Raw genomic sequence first — 26,241 nt, forward strand, 5'->3', positions numbered from 1 at the left:
TTGGCTGGAGTTCAGTTTGTTGAGTGGTAATTACAGTCCATAGGAAAAATCTTTAATGACTAATAACACTGTACCAAGAACAAACATTGTAATAACTGTCCATTATTTTCAACAACAAAAAAGCCACACATTCTACTTTTATTTCATTAATTTAAGCCTACCATTTTTACATTTGCTCAAAATGGAAAGCTGCATCCGTTTTCAGTGAATGAATGACCACAATCATGATGACGACTCGACCACTTTCCTGCTGATGCAGTTGAATAGTCCCCGACTTTAATCCTGTCATCGTTTGTCCTTGTCCAAACAGTCGCCGCTGTAGATTCGGTGGAGATAAGGTTCGTGGACGCTCCTCCTAATATGATGCTGCTATTCCTCTTGGAGTTTGTGGTCACGCGCCGCAGTCCGGTGTGCCGGGGAAAGTGCTTTTATCAGCTCTTGTGAACATCTTAGAAACGGACTTTCTTTAACTCTCGGTTGTGTCTTTGATTGTCGTTTATTTCTGCCTATCCCTACTCTTTTTTTGTAGGCTATTGGAAAACCGAAAACAGCGGAACTGAGCATACCCGTTGAGGAGCCAAGGACCTTTGTAAAACCGTGGTCTGTCAGTGGTCATTTTGGAAGGCTTCACATTGGGTCGTGAGCGATGAAACTTAAAAAAGTTTTGGATCTTTTGTATTTCCTCATAATTTTACTCCCCAATACAACGTTTTGTCAAACAGGTAAGTGATATGCCAATGTAATTAATTGATCATGCCAAATTGGGACTAAATTGTATGTAGACCGTAAAATGAAGTGATAAAATGACCTGTAGCCTACCAATGGGTTTCAAGCTGATTTTTTTCAACGGACATGGTTTACGATTAATATTATGAAAACAGTAGGCCTACTTTATGAACTGGGGGATACATGTAGCATAGCTATGGAAGAAAATGTGGCAATACCGTTTTTAATGCTGAAAATATATAATTTATTTCAGCCAGATAAAGTCTCGGGTGATTTTTTTGTACCTGCTCTCTCAATTCCTTAGTCTTGTCCATCTGGTAAGAATGGTGTAAATCTGTGGCATGCATACCTCAATCGAGGTGCTGTCATCTAAGGGCACATACCTACGACTCTCATTGCTATGGCAGTCTATTGACCTGTCATTGGAGGCAGCAGGGGCCAAGCCTGTCTGTTCCTTCTCCAACCACACAAGCCTTTGAACCCTGTGGCCAAGGTGGGAAGAGACACGTGTCCATGAGGGCCGCCTACTCCGACAGGGATATGGTGCTGAAGGGTATCCCAGGACATTGACTATGAGAGTTCCCGTCTTGGCCGAAGAGAGACGGACTGACCAGGCGCTGCTGACAGTGAACGATGACAGGGTAGCTCTGAAAGCTCCTGTCGTCACCTGCAACGGCTTGTCCGACTGTCGTCACTATGTCATAGTTTGTTGGGCTATGACTTTTCACTTGGCTGCGAATACACTCACTCATCTAATTTTGGCCTTTAAGTCCCACAGCTCTCACTTTTAGAGTTTTCTCTTTTCCCCTCGATTCATTTTGTCTTCGTCTTTATTTTCCCCCATGCTGTTCTGCTCTTCATGAACCATTAGCATATATACGTCTCTGTTGCCTGACTTGGAAGATTCACCACATAACCGTCCCATCTCTGATAGTTTGTACAAGAGGTGTCGTCAATTTTGGTTCCAGTCGTGCCCGTCACCGTCATCAGTCTCCTATATTTCCGAGTTGAAACTGTTATGGTCTCTTTTTGCCCTCGACCTAACAGCTGGTTGCCTTTTATCCTTCTCTCCTTTTCGTCGCCGTAGAGGGGATGCTGGGATCAACCACTGACACGGGAGGTGTAGCAGCACCCACCATGAATAGAACACAGTATGGCTGTGAGGGCCCGGCCGGTCCAATAGGCAACATCGGAAAGGGCTGAGGGTGTGGAGTGGAGACATAATCAATCAACGGAGTAGATGGCTGGATAAAACCTCCAGAGGTGTAGGCCTCTGTGGAAATGTTTGGAAGAGCAGCAGAATCTAGGCCCATATTCTGTGCTGTATATTGAAGACAATCGAATTAGTTTGATATTAAATATTTGAGAAATCATGACATTATATTTTTGTTAGGCTTGCAATTAATAGTAATCATATTTGATGGTAGTATGACCTCAGTACACTTTTTCCTTTTCCTTGTTAAGCAATTTCTGATTGTTTCATCATTTTTTGTTTTGTGGTTATGCTTCTAAAAGACGTTCAAACAACACACTTACCATGATCTTGTTGTAATAAGTGTTGTTGGTAATTATACTGAATGTTCATTTTTATCCTCTGCTCTTATGCCAGATACATTGTAAAGGGCACACCTACATAAAATCAAGAGCATCAGTAGCACATTTTTGATTTTTTTTTACAATGTTGCTCCACCATTACCTGACTGTGGTGTCAGAATTGTTACTCAGGTGAACACAGCTGGTGTTACTGTGGCAACTACCAAACATTCCTGCTTCAGAACAGCTGTATTTGCAGTAGGCCCTACTTTCCCTCTCAGCAAAGTTTCAAGAGAATGTCTTTCATTTAGATCCTGTCCAACACCCAAGGGTCTTGCTTCGGTATGCTCCAAATAAATTCTTTCCCTCCTGTTTCAATTTCACATTTCACCCTAAACCGAGAAGTCAGAATGTCTTTGATGCTGCTTTAAACATGCTTATCGTAAGCAAAATTCTGATCACCACAGCAGTTTTTTTACCACATGCCATTGAATAGCAAGTACCTCATATTCCTTCCCCCTTTTATGATACCTCTCATGTGATGGCATATATTAAAGCGGAGCATATGGACATTAGCAGTCACATCCTGCCAGAGCTGAAGTGTCTCTACTTGACTTGGAAGCCTATAAATAATAAGGCTGTTAGCTTTGGCTACGACTTAGTTCCTGATCAATATTGGAGACGCCATGTTTGGTAACGGATCCTTTCATACAAGACACTTCCACTCTGACTGCTCCCAGCTGGGACTGTCATTGGATACATTAAATTACAACATAGATGTAGGGGAAGTAGAAGACAATCACGTTCAAAGTAGATCTCCTCACTCTGCATAGTGGATTTGACAATAACACTTCCCTGTAAATCAATGAATTAGTGGAACATGACTGCCCGTGACTTGCATGCAGTACAGTGACAGTCAATGTGGAAAACATAGACGTGAACCATCTTTACCATCTTTTGTAGTATACCCCGTGCACCACTAAAGTTTACGAAAAGATACACAAAATACATGTTCAAACCAAATAAAATGCCATTCAGTTATTCCAGATTTCCATGAGTTTTTTTACCATGCGCTCATGGTGCCCTTCAGCATGGGTACTGTGGGAATACTCAGGTATTTCTCCAGAGTGTACTGGTCCCTGTGGATGAAGACGTTGTGGTCCCAGCCCTGTTTGGTGATCCGGGACAACCTTTCTCCCTGCTGCTGGGTCTTCTGTCCTCCCTCTCCTCCCTCTGCCACAGAGAGGCCGAGGCCGAGGCCTGCCACGGGCTGGGGAAGTAGAGGGAATCAGGCGGGGGTAACCTCCCGTACTGTCCAGGAGGGGTTGGGTGATGGCACGTGTTGGGTAAGGAGGGAAACTGATGGCGAGAACCACGGTACCTTCTCCTTGGGTGAGGGTTGGGGGCTTTGAACAGGTGGCAGTTTTGGGTAGTGGGTGGCGCGAAGGGTTGGGGGTATATTGTTCCCCGTGGTGAAGTTGGTTGCCTACTCTGACAGGATGGGGAGACGGACTTGGTTGTGGAGCTAGCAGACGTCTGTGATAGGTTGTGTAGTGTTATTGGGTTGTCAAAGACAGTTGGTTTTGCAGACGAAGGATGTTCAGCTTGGGATGCTCCAATAGTATTTACATCATCTTGTATTCTTACTTACACCACTGAGGAGTTACTGTTTGCTACGGTAACATGAATCGTCTCAAAGTCTAGCAGATCAAAGTCTAGCAGATCAAAGTCTAGCAGATTGTCTTCTGTCATTTGTTCACTGGGAATGGACTGGTTGGACTTATTGGATGTCTGTGCTTTTACCCCAAGTTTGTGGAAGACCTGAACAGACTGCATCATCTGATGACCCAGATGGCTCCTTGGCGGTTGGGGAGCCTTTGGGGTAGGCCCCGCCCCAAACTTACCCCCCCTTAACGCTACCTTTCTGCTTCCTGGATGAGGAAATGTCTGAACCTGTTCTGTCCCCACCTCCATCTGCAGCACCGCTCCTTGCACATTGGACCAGCTCCGTCACAGGACTAGGGTTACTCTCACCTACACTCCTTTCACCATCCCTCTTTTCACCTCCCTCTTTGCACTGTTCACGCCATCACCAGTCACCAACCTCTCCAATGATGGCCGTCTTCTTTGTCGTCTCCCCTCTTCCCTGCTCTGCTTCCTCCGCTTTCTTTTCAGTAGCATCCATCACAGGGCTTCCTGTAGCCTCCTCCAATGGGACAGCTGGATTGCCAGTGTTCAGTGTTGTGTCAATAGGTGCCATGGTAATGTTGGTTGCAGGTGCTGGTGCAGCAACACAGATGTACCCTGGTGCGGGGGCATACTGCCCAGGTTTGTGGCACTGGTGGTGGCTGATCTTTGGTAGAGAACAATGTGCCATAGATAGCATGTTGATGGGTTTGAGGATGAGAAAGAAGGGGTTGATGATGATGATAAAGATGGTAATGAAGGAGGTTGGGATGATTAGGCGGCTGCTGGAAATAGGCTGTTACAACCGTAGGGTTTGTGTTGTGATCTATGACCAGAGTTACCTGTTTCCTGAAAGGAAACCCGATGATCATTTTTTGATTCACAAAATATTTTGTACAGTATATTATGAATAAATGCATTTGTAAAGTCATTAAGCATTTGCCTTGTCAATTTCTGTCATCCAAAATGATAATTTCATGCTAACTTTAGAATAAAGCATAAAGCATAGATAGTTAGAGAGCTGAAAAGCTAACAGACAGTTTTGAGAGGTTGGAATAGTAATTGAACATAAAATGCTTACCTTCTGTTGAGTCAGGTGTGAAGGCGTTACTCTGGAAAGGGTTATGATCCTCCATAGTTATAAACAGTTATTTTAACACTATTTTTTGAAAGTACAGAACTTTGTTGTTTAGTTAAGTAATTGTTTGATTGATGCACCTAGAATGTCAGTGTCGCTCTATGATGTCACCATTTTTGGTTCTAACTAGTGGGAGTACAGCTACGACCAGAAGTTACTTTTTCGGTTAGGAGACTTATGTTAAGGTTAAAAAAAGTTTAGGTTTAGCTAAAATGCTCTCCTAACCTGCATGCGAAAAGTAACTTCCGGTCGTAGTTGTACTCCCTCTCGTCACAACTCCTCGACGTTCCAACTCCAGAAAATTGTTGTTTTGTTAATTTCTCCAAATAAATGTGGTTTTTATGCACAAAAGTACAAACAAGATCACCAAGATCAGCATATTTTCAACATTAATTTGTCTCATAATCCCATAACTCCCATAATGATTAGGTTAGGCATAGTTATTACATGGCAGCAATTTAGGATTGACAGTGTTTCATTGCTAACTCAGTTGATTGTGTGTAATGGGTGGGGGGTAACTTGGGATCGGTAACTTCAAATCAAATTATGTGCATATGCTTGTGTGTGTACATGATTTGAGTGGAAAACACAGCAGCACCTTATTCACTCATGTTCGTGCTGCATGTTTGGCTGCTTGTGTCTATCCTCAGTGCTGCCCCCAGAATGTGCTCCGGGGGGTCACTCGCTGCTCCAGAACCCATACCGCAGCACCAGTTTCAGCTCCCGCAGCCTGCAGCAGTCAGCCCTCCAGGACTTCATCTGTGACCATTCCCTCATACCAGGCTGGTACCAGTTCCAGATCTTTGACAAGCCCGCCAGCATGCCCACACAATGTGTGGAGGTAAATACAGAGGATACATTTTATTTCATAGTACTTTTTCTCTCTAGGTCTCAAACCATGTTACAATGTATGGAGGTCAACCCATCCCCCTCCGTGTCGACGAACACCCATTTCTTGACTGTGTCCAGCTCATTAATAATCACCGAAATGTGGCCCCCAGAGAAAAATTAGTTTGACACCCCTGGTTTAGGTGGTCTTTCATAGCAAATGCCATGCCTCAGTCAGAACAGTACAGAAAAATATTGTCCCCATGATATAAGATCTTACAACGGCGTCGGAGGGGCTGCTGTTTTACGGGCTCCTAACCAACTGTAACTATTCTTAACTATTCTTAACGAAGACTTTTTATTTAATGAGACCGACGTGAAGGATATATTGCTTCTCTCAGACCAGGACCAAATGCCGTCGTTCGCGTGAAGAAAAGATGGAAATACAGGGGGCGGAGATCGGGGTGCCTTGTTTTACCGAATTTCTACCAGCATGTCACATGTGCAACCAGAGGGGAAAAAACTCTAGACCACCTTTACTCCACACACAGAGATGTATACAAAGCTCTCCCCCGCCCTCCATTTGGCAAATCTGACCATAATTCTATCCTCCCGATTCCTGCAAATAAAAACTTAAGCAAGAAGAACCAGTGACTCGCTCAATACGGAAGTGGTCAGATGACCCGGATGCTACGCTACAGGACTGTTTTGCTAGCACAGACTAGAATATGTTATGGGATTCATCCAATGGCATTGAGGAGTATACCACCTCAATCACCGGCTTCATCAATAAGTGCATCGAAGACGTCATCCCCGCTGAACATACGTACATATCCCAACCAGAAACCATGGATTACAGGCAACATCCACACCAAGCTAAAGGCTAGAGCTGCCGCTTTCAAGGAGCGGGGCACTAGTCCCGCTATGCCCTCAGACGAACCATCAAACAGGCAACGTGTCAATACAGGACTAAGATTGAATCCTACTACACCGGCTCTGGTCATGCGTAGTCACTTAACCCCTACCTACCCCTATGTACAAATTACCTTGACTAACCTGTATCCCCGCACATTGACTCGGTACTGGTACCCCATGTATATAGCCTCGTTATTGTTATTTTATTGTGTTAATTTATTTAAATGTTTTACTTTAGTTTATTTAGTAAATATTTTCTTTATTTTCTTAAGCTCTTCTTGCACTTGAGTACTTTTCAGTGAGTAGCCAAGTCATTGCAGTGGTAACATGAGTGCTAGTCTTGCCCTTTGAAGTGAACATAGGCTCTTTGTTCCAAGGAGACTGGGATGGTATCAGCATTAAGCACAGGACCAAAGAGAGCGAGAGACAGGAGAGAGATATTAGAGACACAGGAGTGACACGAGAGAAACTGGGAGACTGGGTTAGAGAGAGAGAGACGGGGTTTGAGAGAGACATGGTTAGACAGAGAGCAAGAGAAAGATGTTCCTCATTTTGTCTGGGCTGCCTGCTGTGCTGCAGACTGAAGGATCCATCAGAGGTATCAGCTTCCTCTTCTTCCCAGGGCATTATCATGTGTCATATTGCCGTTGTTACCTGCAAAGTCTCGCCCTACAAATCATAACCAATGTGCTTGTTTTATTACCACCCAGTATAAACTAGCCTGGTCCCAGACATATTTGTGCTGTTTTACTTATTATCACAATGAGTGGCTAGAAGTTTGCAAGACAGTGCAAACAGATCTAGAACCAGGCTAAAGTAGTCTTATTCTGTTCTCTATTGTCTTCATCTGTGTCCACCAGGTGAACCACTGTGGGACCCAGGCCCCAGTCTGGCTGTCTCTGGGGGAGGGCGAGAGTCTTCCGCGGCCCCTGGAGGTGACACAGCTGACGGCCTGTGCCACCTGGCAGTTCTTCCTCAGCAGCAGTAAGGACTGCTGCCTGTTTCGCATCCCTGTTACCGTGCGCAACTGTGGCGACTTCTACGTCTACCTGCTCCAGCCCACCCAGGGTTGCATGGGCTACTGCGCACAGGGTACAGCAGCTGTTTACGATAGTCTGTTTAGGTGGAGGCAATGAGGAGCTCCGTACGCTATGAAAGTGAGACTGCATTTCCCAGGAAGTAGCCTTGTGGTTTTTTCTTTCTTCAATGGGCAAAAACGGAGCGCTATGGTCTTCAGCGCCAAAATGTCATTAAAGTTAATTCATCCACAAACACAAATATAATTGTATAAACAAACGTGTTTTCATGAATTTGATGATATAATTGTCAAGCCCATTCAAAAGATTAGGACTGACCCCAGAAGTGCAGTCCAAAGTGCATCACTTTCATAGCGTATTGCCAATGCTCTTTGCTTTGATCTCTTACTGTATGTGTCAATGTAAACATGACATTACTTTAGGTTTCTTTTACAAGTGTTTGCTAAATGCTGTACATGCTCCTAAAATAGAATATAACAGATGTTATTATTATTATGGTGGTAATAGCGTATATAAAGGTGACATGATACACCTGTAAAAACAACCACCGTTGTTGAATGTCCTGCTGTCTTTCACCATGTAGAGGTGTCCGACTCTGCGGCGAGGGGGTGTCGTCCTGACGAGGTGGAGGTTGATGGAGCATGTAAAGGTGAGTGAGCTCTTTGCCTCCTGGCTGTGTGTTGTCTGGCTCTATAGGAGGCCCTTGTTAAAGTCAGGCACCACAACAATCCACGTCAGAATTGCCATGCGGTGTGGAATGCAGCAACAGTCCCTTCACAGGTCCTCTTAATGAGCTAAGCATGTGTGTCCTGCCTCCCTCGCCCTGTCTCCATGACGACATCTCTCGGCGAGGTCGTGAATTATCCCTCTGCCGGTTTTAGGGCGAAGGAGGAGGGGGGCTGGGGACATAGGTGGATGGTTAAATGAACTTTTATTCACACAAAATAAGTTATCAAGTTGGAAGCGATACTATGAAAAGGAGAAGGTACCTACCATTTAGGTACCTACTGTTTTGGTTTGTTATGTTTGGCCCCTTTCCCTGATTAGAGTTACAGAAATATACCAACATGTTGGGACTCACTGGAAGGCAGTGGCTGATGACTGGATCTTTGCCTGAAATATAGATTTTGATTACTTGGTGGGTCACGGACAAAAACATTCAGCCAAGCTTCTATTATACACAACCATCTCATGTCACCCAAATACTGTATACATTGTTACCTGCTATATCCATGTAAATACCAGTTACATGCTCAGTAGGAAGAAAACTGAGTGAAACTACCCATTCTGTCTAATTTTGTCCAATAAAATATGTTGCTAAACATTTTGCTTCGGGGTACCCTACTGAACACGACTCCATTATCCCTTCCAGCCAAACAGCCGCCTTCCCCAGCGGTACCTGTGATATTAGCAGAGCTCTCTGGGAGCATCGTCTACCTGAAGTGCAGCTTCGAGGGCCATAGCCTGAACAGCTCCCTAGGCTATGTGGTTGCCTGGTCTCGCCTCTCCCCCCAAGGCATCAAAGAGGAACTGAAACAGGAGACTACTGTCCAAACCGTTGCCTTCATCGAGCTGGATGGGATCAACCTCCGACTGGGGGACAAGGTGGGTAGAAGTTACCCCTAACCACTGACGCAGGGTCAGATATTTTTCCTCTCTAATGGTTAAAGTTAAGATCGAGGGTAGTTTAATGTGATCCGAGACTTGTGGTTACGGGTAGCTTCTCCCTCGCTTGTAAAACAGTCAAACGCAAAAAATAATGCTAGCTTCCGAGCTCTCTATCAAAACTGAAGTGAATATGTTTTACAAGTGAGGTTATGGAGCAATAGAGCTGGCCATGTTGAAAACCATCAAAGTTTTGCAGTGTATTGTCATGTCATCCTTTTATCTCTTGTCATACATGTTGCTTTTTTTTACTGTGTTATCATGTCTATCACCTGGCTTCAACTATTAAGGCTTTTCTACATCCTGAACTGTAGCCTCTCTCTTCCTCATGAACGGCTGTGGTTGTCCTTCCCTCTCTGTCAGATTTACTGCAGTTGCTCCAGTTTTTTCCTGGACTCGCCGGACATCCAGGGAGCCCCAGCGGAGAGCGAAGAGTTCTTCGCCGGGATCAGGGTAAGTCAAAGAGATAGAGAACACTATTTCAAGGATTTGGTGTCTGAGTGTGTGTAAAGTGTGTAAGCCGTGTGTGCGTGCGTGCATGCCTGTCTGTCTCTCTCTCTGGGTCTGGGTTTGTGTGTCTCCTCTTTGTTTTAAATAGTCACTGGTTAGTCAGAATTTCTCTTGTGACTTGTCTCTGCAGTTGAGACCCGAGGTGACTACTGTGTCTGAGGATGGGAAGGACTATGAGTTGACTGTGGAGAGTACCATCCCTGTCCCCTGTCCTGGCGATGCCTCCTCCTCCACCACGTGTACTCTCTCCTTACACCTGAGTACAAACAATCAAGGTAAATGCTTCGTAAGTAATCCTGCGTACTCACAGTATCACCAACAGTAAAGTTAGATTGTTCAAAACGTTGTATTTTTTATACCTGATTTCAGCAATACGTTTTATTTACATAGTGTCTTGATTCTCCAGTGACAATGCATATTGACATGTTGGTATCCCTACAAAATAGACAAAAACAAAGCCAATGACAACAACCATTAAATGATCTATTTGTTCCTCCGTAGGAGACAATCTGCTGGGTCCAGACGTGGTGTTGTCGTCGTGCCGGGTGGATCTCTCCCAGAGCCTGGGGTGTAGTAACGGGGTGTGTAGCCAGGCCCTGGTTCACCTCAGCGCGGTCACAGACTTCCTCAGGGACGGGGACAGGACGACACAGATCTCTGTCAACCCCATCGTCACATCCAACTTCCTCTGGAGCGGCTACACACCACAGAGTGTCCAGGTACTGGAACTGGAAAAAACACCCTTGTGATGGGTTGGGAGGAGAGTGGCGGTTGTTATTAGCCTGGTCCCAGATTTGTTTGTGCTGTCTTGCCAACTCCTATGGTCATTGTCACACTATTTGGCATAAAACTTTGCAAGACAGCATAAACAGATATGGGCCCAGTCTAGGTTGTTAACAGATCTGGGACCGGTCTAGGTTGTTAACAGATCTGGGACCAGTCTAGGTTGTTAACAGATCTGGGACCAGTCTAGGTTGTTAACAGATCTGGGTCCGGTCTCGGTTGTTAACCGATCTGGGTGTAATGTATAGGCCGGGAGTCAGGAAACCAGTGCAGAAGGTGAGTTTAATAATACAGGTAAACAAACATGAGGAGCGTACTGAACTTGAGAGAAAACAATAACACCTAGTGACTGAAGACAACTGAGGGCTAAATAAAGGGGAGGGAATCAAGGAGGGAATGACGACCAGGTGTGAATAATGATGGGGAACAGGTGTGCGTAATAATGAAGCAGGAGTAGGTGTGACACTGGGACCAGCCTAGGTTGTTAACAGATCTGGGACCAGTCTAGGTTGTTAACAGATCTGGGACCAGTCTAGGTTGTTACACTTAACTCACTCAATGCATAATATGCTATGATGCTGTATATACTGTATAATGTAAAATTTCTCACTGCCACAGTGCCCATACACAAACTGTAAGTTGCCAACCTACTCATATAAGCATGTACTGTTTGCACTTTATTTTCTCATCTAGATAGCTGAATGTGAAAATGAAATAAATGATATTTGATATGTGATATCTGCTCTGTGTTTTCAGATCACAGTGACGGATGTTCCCTCTGCATACTGCTACTCTTTCACTGATCCTCACATCATCACGTTTGATGGCAGGTACTTCAGTCACTCCTTTATAGTCAGCCATAATGATCGATGCAGTCAAGGCAATGTTAGCCTGCAAATATGATAACAATCACATGAATACCCATTAAAGTAGCTGATACTGTTATGTATTTCATGCATTTCCTTCCAGGCAGTATGACAACTACCAGATCGGGACGTTTGTGTTGTACAAGAGCACGAGGCAGCCGTTCGAGGTCCATGTGCGCCAGTGGGAGTGTGGGAGCGTTGTCCACCACTCCTCGTGCACGTGCGGCTTCGTGGCAAGAGACGGCGGTGACGTCATAGCCTTCGACATGTGCAATGGAGAGCTGGGGGACACCAGGCCGCACCTGTCGGTGAAGAACAGGGACGTGGGCAAGAGCGGCATCCGCATCACTGAGTCTTACCAAGGACGCAAAGTCACAGTGAGTGAATAAATAAATAAAGTGTAACATTACATTTTTCTTTTTAAAGTTGCCCTCCGATGAGTAGGTGGTGGCAGGAAAAATAAAAGGTCACTGAGTTGAAGCCCACGCCCACAGGAAGTAGTCATTAGCCAATAGGGTGTTGAGAAAGGCAGTGTAAACTTACAGTGCAAAGTCGGTACTCAATTGTTTATGCTAATTATGATATGATACAGACTGTGATGATATGGCGACGCACTTGAAAGCAGAAAATAATTTAGTTGTAATAGAATAGAGCAAAATCAAATTAAATACAACAGAATAGAATAGGATTTAATCCCATTTCTGTCTGTGCTGTAGATGACCTTCTCGTCTGGGGCATTTGTGCGTGCCGATGTGTCTGACTGGGGCATGAGTCTGACCCTGAGGGCCCCCAGCTCAGACTGGAGCCAAACCCAGGGTCTGTGTGGGACATATGACGGACAGACCCACAATGACCTCCACACAGCAGGGGGCGCAGCGCTGGACAACGAAGACGTAGCAGCCTTCATCTCTGAATGGAAGTTAGTCTGATGCCAAGTCTCAAATCAACCTCTAGCCCCTAACGCTATGGAGTTTGCAGATCTGAAGAAGATATGTGGTGATGGTTCTAACCAGCCTATCAATGATTGCACTGCAGCTTTCATTGTAATTCCTATTTCTGTACAGTTTCTTTAGATCAGCAAAGCGGGAGCTTTGTCCCATTGTCCCAAGTACAATGACAAAGTCCGGACCTGAGACTGTTCTTTCAAACGATGGATATGAATAATTTTGAACATTTTACATGAGCTCTTTCAGCTGTGGTTATGTTGCATTATTACTTGTTGAATGTATTTCCATAGAGATCCTATTTGATAGTATTTATTTATTTAAGTATTTATTTCTCTTCTGGCAGACTCCCTCCTGGTAGCAGCTTGTTTGACACCGTGACGTCCTATCAGAGCGCCCCAAACCCTCACAGGTACTGTAACTGTGAAGAAGAGTCCCGCCCCACGTCCCCGCGAACCAGGTCTCAGGCAATCCCTGGCTTCGACTCCTCCTGTTCTCACCACGGCAACGTGAGACTCCACAGTATCATCCCCACTCTGGATGTCACCGCCGAATACAACTCAGTAGAGCTGTTCAAAGGCCACCACGACCACCCCTCATGGAACTCCAACCAGCACGGCCGGGCCGAGGACACCGGCGCCCAGCCTGTAGAGAGAGGCTCTACCCTAACAGGCTCCAGCCATGGAGCCAACAACCAGAGGAGCCGTGGAAGGCGCCAGTCCTACCAGTTTCTTCCCAACACGCCGTACCAGGGCCTGAGCCAGTCCGATCTGGAGGACTTCACCTACTTCTTCCCTGAGGACCACGAGCTGACTGCCCGGCCCGAGTCCTCCCCTGCCCCCACCTGGCCCACCCCGTCTGGGCTAACACAGCACCAGGCCAGGGTGCAGTGCCAGCGGGCGGTGGCTAATTCCAGCATGGCCCTGGGCTGCGGCCGGCTGTTAGGCCCGGCCATAGTGAGCCAGGCGGTGGCTATGTGTGTCAGCGACCTCCAGCTAAAGGACGACCAGGCCTGGGTGGGTGCTACTCTGCCTCTGCTTGAGAACGAGTGTGAGAGGAGGCTAGTGGAGGAGAGGGGGAGAGAGGGAGAGCACCAGGAGATGTTGTCCTTCCTCAAGTGTCCTAATCTATGTAATGGGAATGGTCAGTGCTCCGAGTGGGGGTGTGTGTGCTTCCCCGGGTTCGGCTCCTACGACTGCAGCGTTATCTCTGGTGAGAAGAGGGGAGGGTTGGATCTGTAACACACATCTATATTTGAAGTCAATCATACATATTGTAAGTCAACACTAGGCCAGGGTTTGGCTCATAGTTCATCAAAATGAAAGACATATCACAGTAATTTGCTAATCCTAGTGAAGCGATTTGTTAAAAACCTGCTGACATTTATTTTGCTTCTCATTTGTGTCTGTTTCTGGTGTCGTTTGGGATGGTGAAGACCAGACTCCAGAAATCACAGAGCTGGAGAATGAGGGACTGTGTGATGTCAGACAGAGTGACTGCTCCACTGTACAGGTCTTTGGACAAGGCTTCAAAAACTCCTATGAACTCAAGTGTGAATTTTTGAAGGAAAAGGTAGCATATTACACCACACACGGAAACACACACATACACACACACACACACACACACACACACACACACACACACACACACACACACACACACACACACACACACACACACACACACACACACACACACACACACACACACACACACACAGAAACACACACACACACACACACACACACATACACACACACACACACACACACACACACACACACACACACACACACACACACACACACACACACACACACACACACACACACACCTCCATACCTGTGATATTATTTTCTGTAGCACAGTACTTCTGACCCAAGTGTCCCCGCCTGTCTCTGTCTGCGTGTGTCCAGTTTGTAGATGGTGAGTGGACCCTGGACGAGCCTCAGTTTTCCCTGGCTACCTTCCTGCATGTGTCAGGTCTGGAGTGTCAGCTCCCCCTGGAGTACAGACAAGCCACTGCAGGCCTGGACATGGATACGCCCACCGACAGACCCCTGGCACGCTGGCAGATCAAAGTCAGTGGAACAACGCTATGCAGCACATCTCAGTAATGTTTTGGGTCCAGACTCATTTGGGAAAGGGCAAATCACCCATAAAATACAGCTGGATAACAGAGATCTAAACAAGAGTACTGCTTGCAGCAGGGCAGGGTTCTGGCCTAGTGTTGTAATATGGTTTGTTTGCACACCAACCAGATGTTTTCAAGATGGTGCAACTTGGACAAGAGACCCTTACTTATAGTAGGAGCTTCTGTAAATATTTATTACCAGTAGTCACTGATAGGTAAGTCATTAACGTTGTCTTGGCAGGTGTCCAACGATGGCTACGGTTACAGCAACGCCAAGATCCTGACCCTGTTCGATGGAGCCTGTCAGATCTGCACGCTTAATGCTGACGTTCTCTGTACATCCAGGGTGGGTTTCTCTTGTGTTTTTTTTCTCTGGGTTTCAATGGAATCACAATGTTTCTGATAGCATGATCAGAATGTGTTGTTTAGTGATTTTGAATCTGACTTTAAATGATTCAATACTTGTAACAAGGTAACAATCCCCCTTTTTTTCATGTCCTTGTTCCTTGTGTTTTCCAAGTTGATTGAGAACATGTTCTCAGCCCGAGGATGCATGAATCAGATTTTTGTAGTTCGGGTTCTTTTTCAGCCACTAACATTCAACAGATACTGTACATTATGTTGTGGAACATTCAACAGATGTTCAGGCTATCTCAAATTTCAGGCCCCTTTCCCACCAGGAAAAAACAGCACATGGGCCCGGACCCTCTTAAAGCTGTGAGTGTAGCACATGGGGATCTGTGTAACGTACTCCTCCGCCTGAAGTGTCTTACCAATCGGCGCCACACAAAAAGCTAGCTACGTGGCGCAAGTAGAGACACTTCAGGCTGCGGAGTACGTTTCACACATCCCCATGTGCTATATGAGCACCACTCCTATTAGCTATGCATGCCAACCAGTTTATTCTGAAGAACTCAGAACATTTTCCACCCAAACAAAAAGTGACCAATGCTCTGTTTGTAATTTAATGTACACTACCGGTCAAAAGTTTTAGAACACCTACTCATTCAAGGGTTTTTCTTTATATTTACTATTTTCTACATTGTAGAAACTATGAAACTATGAAATAACACATGGAATCATGTAGTAACCTAAGAATTATTAAACAAATCAAAATATATTTTATATTTGAGATTCTTCAAATAGCTACCCTTTGCCTTGATGACAGCTTTGCACACTCTTGGCGTTCTCTGCCAAGAAACTGAAGATCTCGTACAACGCTGTGTACTACGCCCTTCACAGAACAGAGCAAACTGTCTCTAACCAGAATAGAAAGAGGAGTGGGAGGTCCCAGTGCACCACTGAGCAAGAGGACAAGTACATTAGAGTGTCTAGTTTGAGAAACAGACGCCTCACAAGTCCTCAACTGGCAGATTCATTAAGTAGTAACCGCGAAACACCAGTCTCAACAGTTGTCACGGTCGTCATATGGAGGAGACCAAGGCACAGCGTGGTAAGCGTACATACTTCTTTATTGAAAGAACACTGAACAAAACATGACGCAAATTTGAGTTGTGCAGACAGGCAACTAAACATAGAATAAGAACCCACAAAATACCAGAGGAATATGGCTACCTAAATATGGTCACCAAACAGAGACAACGATAAACAGCTGCCACGGATTGAGAACCAATTCAGGCAACCATAGACATATAAACACCTAGACTTACAAAAAAAACCTAGGCATACAAAAAACCCTAGACAGTACAAAAACTAACAAACCTCCCTCGTCACACCCTGACCTAACCAAAATACTAAAGAAAACAAAGATAACTACGGTCAGGGCGTGACAACAGTGAAGAGGCGTCTCCGGGATAATGGCCTTCTAGGCAGAGTTCCTCTGTCCAGTGTCTTTGCTCTTTTCTTAATCTTTTCTTTTTATTGGCCAGTCTGAGATATGGCTTTTTCTTTGCAACTCTGCCTAGAACGCCAGCATCCCGGAGTTCTTTGTTTCTGGCCATTTTGAGCCTGTAATTGAACCCACAAATGCTGATGCTCCAAATCCTCAACTAGTCTAAAGAAGGCCAGTTATATTGCTTATTTAAATCAGAACAACAGTTTTCAGCTGTGCTAACATAATCGCAAAAGGGTTTTCTAATGATCAATTAGCCTTTTAAAATGATAAACTTGGATTAGCTAACACAACATGCCATTGGAACACAGGAGTGATGGTTGCTGATAATGAGCATCTGTACGCCTATGTAGACATTCCATAAAAAATCTGCCATTTCCAGCTACAATAGTCATTTACAACATTAACAATGTCTACACTGTTTATGATCAATTTGATGTTATTTTAATGGACAGAAAAAAAGGGTTTTCTTTCAAAAACAAGGACATTTCTAAGTGACCCCAAACTTTTGAACGGTAGTGTACATGCACATTTTGTTACTGGTGTATCAATCCCCAGGAGAAAACATGCAACATTGACAGTGTGTGTTATGGAGAGGGAGACCTCAATCCCAGCAGCCCTTGCCTGATATGCCGACCAGACTCCTCCAAATACACATGGTCCATCGCTGAGAGTAAGTACAATGTCCTCTTACCTATAACGTACTTTTACTCTACAACCGCTGTTTACATTATACAACAGCATCTCGAAACAAATCCATACCACGCGAACTGAAAGGTATTTGCTCTGTGACAGCACACAGTCACAGAGAACACGCATGGCTGCATGGTCTGCAATATGCCTACAGTATGTCTATAGTTCGCGGTTGGTCGTGCTATAGGGAACAAGGTGTTATTTGGGTCAGAGACATTATAGTACCTTCAGGCCTCTGGGTATTGTAATTGTGGTTGGATCAATGTGTTCTTTGTGCTGTGTTTTGAGTGTTCATACAAAATGAGGTCAAATCACTCCAGATCAATCAGAGTAGATCATAGAAATGAATACAACTGGTTCAAACTAGGAACAGAACATTTTTACAAAGATAGATAAACATATAAATAAAACTAGTTGAAATAAAGGACAAATAATTGTATATTATGTACCTCAGATAATGATATGGACATGATTAACGTTATTACTAAATATGACTATTCTGCTCCTGGAAGAGAATGAGCCACCAGTGTTTCAGTCAGCACAGGGGCGTCTGCAGACGTTCCAGGGAGAGAACTTTGTGTACCAGCTGCAGGCTCAGGACCCAGAAGGCTCCGTGGTGCTGTTCACTCTGGAGTCAGGACCCAGTGACTCCTCCCTCTCCCCCGCTGGCCTGCTCATCTGGAAGGCTACTGACACTACTGCCTCCTCCTCCACACAGACCTTTCAGTTCACTATCACAGACGATTGTAGTGCTGAGACGCTTGCCTCTGTACAGGTAGGTTTCAAAAGAGGAGAACACTGTTCAATAAGGATATTCCCTAAAATAAGAAACTTTGGATGCGAATTCCTTGACTGATTCTGTTGACTCTTTGTGAATGGGGATTCTTAGAGATTTCTCTTGATTGTCAGCTTTTCTGTCTACCGCGAGAGGGAGCTCTAGATTTGCAATCCTTATTGTCCAGCCTGCCGCTGCACTAGTCTTTCTGCGTCTGTTCCTTTGTATGTCTGTTAGCAGGACATTCAAAACTAAAATGCAGTAATTACTCACAGATTGTCAATCATTGTTCCTCATACTTATATGTTCATTTCAAACTGTTTGTGAATTAAACTTAAGCTCTACTAACACTTCCCACTTGTGTGTGTGTGTGTCCAGGTCTCTCTGCGGCCCTGTGACTGTCTGAACGGAGCTTCCTGTGTTACAAACATTAACCTCCCCCCTGGCAGCGGGGAGTACCTGTGTGTCTGTCCCGCTGGCTTTACAGGGGACAGGTGTGAGGAGGACATAGACGACTGTAAACCCAACCCCTGCCGTCTGGTCAAGTGTATAGACGGACCCAACTCTTTCTCCTGCATCTGTCCCCCCGGAATGACCGGTACTGTACATGACAGAAGTAGAATTACAACACACACTGTACATTGTACATGCTGTCCGTGCTAATACTGCAGCTCATTTGTGGGTCTCGGATGCTTTTATGACTCTTGAGAGCTTACTTTTAATAATTATATTAGAAAGCTGTGCTTTGACACTCCATTATAGGAACCATACTCCTTATGACCACTCTTTCAGTGTTTGGATACAAGCAGTGCCAGATTTCCTTTTCTGGTTCATTGAATTTAGATGTTGATGTTTTGTTAGTGGATTACATCCTGTGTGTGTGTGGAAGGCAGAGATTTCATTGATGTTGTTTTTGTGTTCCAGGTCATACGTGTAGAGAGGATGTGGATGAATGTGCCGCTGAGCCGTGCTTCCCTGGGGTGGGCTGCAACAACACACTGGGCTCATTCACCTGTGGCTCCTGTCCAGAGGGTTACACCGGGGACGGGAAGAGTTGCAGTGAGTCCCACTCTCCCTGTCTGTTTCTCGCCCTCCTTCTGTATCTCTCTCTTTCTCTACCCCTATCCTCTCACCCCCAACCCTCATTATTTTATCAATATATTTCTATTGACTGTGAATAATTATATTCTACCTCCTCCTCTCCTGTAGTTAAATCGGAGCCGTCCAGTGGTAAGGGTGATGACTATAAGCCTATTCATAGAGTGACCGTGCCTGTACCCGCTGTACCCACAGGAGGTCACCAGGGTTCTGGCACGGTTAAACCATCAAACCAGGCCCCCTGCTCCAGACAACCATGCTACCCAGGGGTGCAGTGCTTCGAGAGCACACACGTGTCCGTAGGCTACATCTGTGGACCCTGTCCACCTGGGCTCCTTGGCAACGGACACACCTGTAGTAGAAGCACCACAACAGGTGAGAAGGGTCACCTGATCACTTAGCTGATGATTGACAGGGTTCATGTGATTAGGTGTTTATTGTAATGTTATTAAATATCTGGGCTTATATGGGATTAGTCCATTGTTTTATTGCTGGCTCATAGCTGGCTTCTAGTAAAGCTAACTGTTATGTCAGTATTATTTAGCTAGGTCTTCAGGGTTAGTTGATAGAGGTGATTTGAGTTATACTAGCTCTATACAAATCCCTTTTGAGTTCCTTTTCAAGCTCTGTCCTCTAACTTCCAGTGTTTTACAGGACAGAGGCCAGTTACCACCAACAGAGAAGATGGACGTTCCCAAGTGACAGAAGACTCCAGTAGGGAAATTACTGGCACCTCCTCCTCTTCTTCCTCCACCACCTCCTCCCAGTACAGGAGGATAACTGAGGGGCCCTCATCGGGTAGCAAGAGAGTCCCCTCCGTGGAGAGAAAGACACCTATTAGCCCCCAGGACCAAACCATTGCCAGAGTCTCTACCCCGACCAATCACAACCGAGGTCAGAGCAGCAAGGTGGACCTGACCCCTGATCTTAGGTGGGGGTCATTGTCTCCCATAGTGACCTGTGCGGACTCGCCCTGCTTCTCCGGTGTGCCCTGTGAGCCCACAGTCTCAGGCTCCTTCAAGTGTGGCCGCTGCCCATATGGTTACACTGGAGATGGGTTCACCTGCAAAGGTTAGCGGTTAGCACTCTTGTTGTCTGTTTTTCATTCATATGGTCTTTGTTCTTTTTTCACATGTTTTTAACATTCAAATCCTTACATGGACGTATACTGTAGGTTCCTATGAAACGGTTTGTGGTGTTTTCCAGCTGTGTGCCGGTATCCATGTGGAAGGAATATGGAGTGCTCTCTACCCAACACCTGCACGTGTAAAGAAGGTTATACCGGATATAACTGCCATATAGGTGGGAACAACAGTCAGGGTTGGACGAGACAGATGAGTTTATATTCTTATGGCTCTTTATGAGAGTTACAAAATAACTTCTGCAAAAATGTCTGTAAATTAGAATAAGTTGTTTTCAGTTACACATAGAAGTTGTAGATTCTATTAACCTCCTACCTTCTCAGCTGTCTGCCGACCGGACTGCAAGAACCAAGGGAAGTGTGGCAGGCCAAATGTGTGTGTCTGTCCCGTGGGCTACAGCGGACCAACATGTGAGGAAGGTAAACATATCATCCCACACATATTTGAACTCTTAACTATGTACTCTATATCCTGGCCCCAAATCTGTTTGTGCTAACTTGCGAACTCATTATCACTCATTGTGTGGCTTGACAATGATGTAATACGAGTTGGCAAGATGGCACAAACAGATCTGGGTACAGGCTATATGTTCTCCATTGTACATATTGTATATATTCTCCTTTTCTTACTGGATGCTCTGTACACCCCTTGGTTGCTGTGTTTGTAGCTAACTGTGAGCCATCTTGCCAGCATGGAGGAACCTGTCTGGTCAGGAATCTCTGCACCTGTCACTACGGTTACGTGGGGCCAAGATGTGAAATCAGTGAGAGATAATCCATTTGATCCTTTCTTGCGTATATCATGTTTCCCTACAATTATCTAAACCAGTGTCTGCTTGCCTAAAAAAAAAAATTGAATGTGTGTATAGGGGTTAGGAGTTGTCGTGTGTAACTGTGTCTGTGTGTGTCTCTGTTCAGTGGTGTGCAACAGGCACTGTGAAAACGGAGGAGAGTGTATTTCTCCCGATGTGTGTAAGTGCAAGTCTGGCTGGTACGGACCAACATGTAACTCAGGTAACGCCAATCAACACCACATGTTCCTACTTAGAAGCCCATGACGAACGTATCTCTGTTCGACACAGTATGTTTAGCTATGGGCTCAATATTCAATTGTCTTCACCTCCAGCTGTCTGCAATCCAGTGTGTTTGAACGGTGGGACTTGTATCAAACCCAACATCTGTGCCTGTCCCGGTGGCTTCTATGGCTCCCGATGTCAGATTGGTAAGAATAGGCATCACACTGACAATCAATAACCTCAATTGATTATGACACATTCTACTGTTCCCCTATTAGTGATTGATCCGTCAATTTGCACAGAAGTCTATTGCATGGTGGTAATGTGGTCTAGTGAGGTATAACTGTCGCTGTGTCACTGTGCGCCGTGCCCTCCAGCTGTGTGCAGCCCTCCCTGTAAGAACGGAGGTCAGTGTATGAGGAACAATGTCTGCTCCTGCCCCGGGGGTTACACAGGGAAGCGGTGTCAGAAGAGTAAGAGCCACTGCCACCCAACACAACCAAACACCCCACATCACTGTCTATGCATGCAGTATTAAATAGTTATAGGCCCTATACCAACATAAATGCATGTGAAAGGACCTAATCGTAATAACCCTGCAGCAAGCTAGTATGTACATGCAGTTATGTTAGTTGAGCCAAAAATGCATGTTGCATTGTGTCTTTCAGGTGTGTGCGACCCCATGTGCATGAACAAGGGGAAGTGTGTGGGGCCCAACTCCTGCTCCTGTGCCTCTGGGTGGAGGGGGAAGAAGTGTAACATTCGTGAGTGTCAACATAATGTACAACCACTGTTAACCTGAACCTGTCACCATGTAAAGATGCCTTTACAATTCTAAGCAACTCTGTGTGTTTGTGTGCGTGTGTGTGTATTTAGCCGTGTGCCTGCAGAAGTGTAAGAACGGTGGTGAGTGTGTGGGACCCAACACCTGCCACTGTCCCACAGGATGGGAAGGCCTACAGTGTCAGTCCGGTGAGTCCAATTCAATATGATATATTGCCAAGTTTCAATACATAGCTATATACCTTTAACCTGTAATTATATTGTGTTCTATACTATTTCCTCCTTCTGCCTGACGGACAGCCATCTGTAAGCAGAGATGCCTCAACGGGGGAAGGTGTGTCCTGCCCAACTTCTGCCACTGCCGCAACGGGTACACTGGCGTCACCTGTGGGTTAAAGGTGAGCATTGGGTCACAGTTTGGATGTTCATTAACAGTTTTTTTTATTATTGTTGGGAGATTATATACTGTAAAATATCTGTGCTCTTTTGTAGGCCCCGCTTGCATAAGGGAAATTACTGAAGATGCAGAAGTTTTACAAAATACACACCGCAAAGGGAGTCTTATTAGGCAGTATGTGATCGTGGAGTGTGTGCCTGTGTGTGTGTGTGTGTGTGTGTGTGTGTGTGTGTGTGTGTGTGTGTGTGTGTGTGTGTGTGTGTGTGTGTGTGTGTGTGTGTGTGTGTGTGTGTGCCTGTGTGTGTGTGTGTATGTATGTGTGTCTTTATACATGAACAGGGGGACTGGATATATTGCACGTATCTAATTGTCCCTGTGTTGTTACTACCTCAATGCTCAAGGGAGCACATTGATGTAATGCCCTTGCATAAGAAATGCATAACATATTCATAAACAATGCATAATACTGTCTTAAACACTGCATATTCATTCAGAAATGTTTGTGCCAATCGTGTTGATGTCTCAAAAGCTACGTTTACACAGGCAGCCCAAGTCTGATCTTTTTCCACTAATTGATCTTTTGACCAATCAGATCTGCTCTTTTGACAGTAATTGGGCAAAAGATCAGAAATGTTCTGCCTGTAAAACACAGCCAAAATATGTAATCTAACATAGACATTAATTCATGTATTTTAATGCATAAAAATGTGTTTTATAATCCTTATCCTAGGCTTTTATACAAAAGCGTTACTGCACACAGTATTATGTTGGAGTAAGAGAAGAGAATCAGATGAAAAACTAGTTGATGGTTTATTGAAGAACAATCTGGCTTTATATGATATTAATACCCACTTTTCTATTTGTTTTGTTCCTTGTTATTGATTTGACCTAAGATTTTTCCACTCTGGTTTATTGTGGTACTGAAAGTGTTGTTGTTTGGCCTAAACTATTGTGCACTGTTGTTTCATACTTAATATGTATGGAGAAATAATAATATTCTTTTTACGTCACACCTGCCTTGGAAATGTTATTAGCTTGTTTGATTTTTGTGACTGTTGACGAGATCTGATGTAAGTATCAATTCAGATATACTTGATCACTTTTGTACATTATACTGTACATAGGTCAAAACATTTGTTATTTTAACATTTACACCACGTTGTTGTAAATCACACATATGGAAAGAAAATAAAAAGCTATTGTGTAACTTGATTTAAGTAACACGTTGAATGGTTGAAATACAATACGGTAAGAGATGGACGAACACTTTTGTAACAGTTTAGTTATACTATTAATTGGCTACAGTATATTGTTAGTAAAAGCAGTTTGCTAAGTGTTGTTTTACTGTAAATCATCTGACTGCATGATAACAAAATAACAATAAACCTTTTATCCACATTTTATTCATTATATAGCACAAACCCCAAATTCTATAGTAGATATTAAGTTAACAGCCAAATGTTATTGTTAACACACAAATCTGTGGTTCTTTACGAAAACATTTTTACAAAAAGCAGAGAAGATATCTAAAAGCACCAGTTTTGGAATGAATACAGTTCTATGTGGCCTCTGACTGGCCCTCTTTGACCTCTGACCCCTAAAGGGTTAAAACACCTTTTTCCTCTCCTCACAGCGTGGTCCAGAGTAAGGAGGGCGACAGCGGCACGAATCGGGAGACAAACACTTGCCTCCATTCAGACAGGGCCGGTGACACACAGCTGTAAGATAGAGAGAGGGGAAAGAGACAGAGGGAGGGGGAAATGAGAAAAAGAGATGTTACATTAAGAAAGAGAGGAAGGAGGGCTCATTATGTAGTCTGGTGGCCTCTTCACATCTGGGGAAACTGCTCAACAGAACAAAATCTCAAAACAGTCATTTTCAACAGATATCTCACATTGACAGGTTTCTCACTCAGTAGATTCTTTCAGGATAAAAAACAAACACTTTTGTTAACAATTTCTTAATTTTCTGACAGTCTGATTTATATTTGTTATTCTTTAGCATGCCTGATTAACTTCTCTGCTATCTATTGTTTGACCCAAGTGTGTCAATGTGTTACAAATTAACACACTTGACACACATCCAGAACAGATCAGTGATTAGGCTCCAGTTAGGGGTTATACATTTATTTGGCCTGTTGCCTGTATCTGTGTAAGTGTGTCTGCAAGTGTGTGCATAATTTACCGTGTTTGTGAGTCTGTTGCGGTGAGAGTAAAAAAGTGCATTACCTGAAAATGCGTGTAGTTTATGTTGGTTGTGTGTGTGTGCCAAAACTGTGAGATTTTACATTACATTTTAGTCATTTAGCAAACGTTCTTATCCAGAGCGACTTACAGTTAGTGCATCTATCTTAAGATCTCACTCACCAGTGTGGCAGGCTCCACCCAGCCAGCCCTCTGGACAGCTGCAGATTCCTGGGGCCACACAGCTGCCCCCGTTCCTGCACCCCTGGGGACAGATCGCTGGGGAAACATCGCATTCTCAACACTCCGGGAACCAATAAATCACCATTATACCTTTGGCCATGTGAAGCGTTTTCTTTGTCCCATTCGATAGTAATTAAATCAACTATTTTTTTTATTGTTTTAGTACGTGTGAAGGTATCTTGGCATTTCAATGAAGTTGTCAGAGGGTTCCGGAGAGGATTAATAAGCTACTGTTGATTTGTTAGGCCAGCTGAGCAACTAGTCTCACTGCTGGTTTCACCTCTGTATGAATTAGGCTAATTAGGAGGTAAACAAACCCTCTTGGCATTTGGAGCCAGTCCAGCTGGAGGGACAGATGCACTTGGCCACTCCGTTCACAGCGATGCAGTCACCACCGTTCCAGCATCCACTATCACATTTCACTGGAAAAGACAAGACATACAATCAAATCATCCACTTACCTCTCCATGTTCCTAAGTTGTAGTATAGGACTAAGACTTAACTCCCTACCCTTTTCAAACCACACTCTCTCCAAATAAAACATTAGGTTACTTGTACTTGCCTACTGTAGTTACCAATAAATAGATATTATTACAATATTTAATCCGATGTGCAACATTAACCATGCACGAACATACTGTATATCTAGAAGGTTAACAGAGTTAGTTAAATAAATAAATACCTTTATGACAATATTTTCCACCAAATCCAGAAGGACATCTGCATTTTCCAGGGCGAAGACACTCTCCTCCATTCTTACATTTGGGATAGCAGTTAGCTGTTCAAAACAAGAGGCATCAGCACTCATTCAGTAAAATCATGCATATTTTCCATACATGTTGTGATTAAAAAATATATGATATACATATTTCATACATTCTTCAATGCATCACTTGTCTTTTGTAGTTTGGCTATTTTGTTTACTGTTTCCTTTCTAGGCAAATATAAAGTAACATCACCATACTGGCAGGTCTCTCCCTCATAGCCGCGAGAACAGAAGCAGGTGTTGTTTCGGATGCAGATGCCAGCATGTTGGCACGGAGGGTCGCACGTCGCTTTGAGGTCAAAAACAAAGGGCACCGCCACCCCTCGCGGAGCGTCCGAGCGCGCTAAGCAGATGCCCACAAGCGCAACCGAGCAGGCCAGCAGCGCGAGGTTTACCTTTATCGACGCGGTAAAGCAGCAGCGAGCGAGCACCATCCTCTTCACTTGGTGGAAAACGGGAACTGGGGTTGAAACTAAGTCCTTCGAGCAATGACACCGCAAGGCTTCTCTCCACGTCGCCCCCACTG

The 26,241-nt window shown here is 44.5% G+C and overlaps 2 protein-coding genes across 3 annotated transcripts; one reads left to right on the forward strand and one right to left on the reverse strand.

The window, feature by feature from the left end:
- The first annotated feature begins 264 nt into the window (after positions 1-264).
- On the forward strand, positions 265-23,921 carry LOC135520185 (von Willebrand factor D and EGF domain-containing protein-like). Of its 2 annotated transcripts, none has more exons than XM_064945554.1 (31): positions 265-722; positions 5,734-5,924; positions 7,687-7,918; positions 8,447-8,512; positions 9,236-9,468; positions 9,892-9,981; positions 10,169-10,313; positions 10,540-10,757; positions 11,578-11,651; positions 11,791-12,064; positions 12,404-12,606; positions 12,978-13,843; positions 14,067-14,203; positions 14,551-14,715; positions 15,010-15,114; positions 17,179-17,293; positions 17,826-18,088; positions 18,467-18,686; positions 19,013-19,147; positions 19,298-19,561; positions 19,841-20,257; positions 20,393-20,488; positions 20,652-20,747; positions 20,996-21,091; positions 21,246-21,341; positions 21,454-21,549; positions 21,721-21,816; positions 22,012-22,107; positions 22,220-22,315; positions 22,427-22,524; positions 22,619-23,921. In XM_064945554.1, exons 1-31 carry the CDS (start codon positions 647-649, stop codon positions 22,631-22,633), a joined length of 5,370 nt encoding a protein of 1,789 aa, XP_064801626.1. In that variant the 5' UTR covers positions 265-646; the 3' UTR covers positions 22,634-23,921. The 2 variants fall into 2 exon arrangements, with proteins under 2 accessions (XP_064801626.1, XP_064801627.1); XM_064945555.1 differs by having other exon boundaries at positions 19,382-19,561.
- Positions 23,832-26,241, reverse strand: LOC135520186 (von Willebrand factor D and EGF domain-containing protein-like). The gene is made up of 5 exons (XM_064945556.1): positions 25,909-26,241; positions 25,632-25,727; positions 25,267-25,371; positions 24,890-24,985; positions 23,832-24,241 (listed from the first exon to the last, which is right to left on the reverse strand). Exons 1-5 carry the CDS (start codon positions 26,147-26,149, stop codon positions 24,129-24,131), a joined length of 651 nt encoding a protein of 216 aa, XP_064801628.1. The 5' UTR covers positions 26,150-26,241; the 3' UTR covers positions 23,832-24,128.

This window comes from Oncorhynchus masou, chromosome 29, assembly GCF_036934945.1.
Source record: "Oncorhynchus masou masou isolate Uvic2021 chromosome 29, UVic_Omas_1.1, whole genome shotgun sequence".
Taxonomy (NCBI): domain Eukaryota; kingdom Metazoa; phylum Chordata; class Actinopteri; order Salmoniformes; family Salmonidae; genus Oncorhynchus; species Oncorhynchus masou.

Bases quoted from the DNA above. Each gene is read 5' to 3' on its own strand.
- LOC135520185 (XM_064945554.1), top strand. From the start codon at position 647: ATGAAACTTAAAAAAGTTTTGGATCTTTTGTATTTCCTCATAATTTTA. The intron at 19,148-19,297 runs GTGAGTCCCACT...CCTCTCCTGTAG, and splicing joins CGGGGACGGGAAGAGTTGCA to TTAAATCGGAGCCGTCCAGT. The intron at 21,817-22,011 runs GTAAGAGCCACT...TGTGTCTTTCAG, and splicing joins AGGGAAGCGGTGTCAGAAGA to GTGTGTGCGACCCCATGTGC.
- LOC135520186 (XM_064945556.1), bottom strand. From the start codon at position 26,149: ATGGTGCTCGCTCGCTGCTGCTTTACCGCGTCGATAAAGGTAAACCTC. The intron at 25,372-25,631 runs GTATTTATTTAT...TGTCTTTTCCAG, and splicing joins TGGAAAATATTGTCATAAAG to TGAAATGTGATAGTGGATGC. The intron at 24,986-25,266 runs GTTTGTTTACCT...ATGTTTCCCCAG, and splicing joins TGGCTCCAAATGCCAAGAGG to CGATCTGTCCCCAGGGGTGC.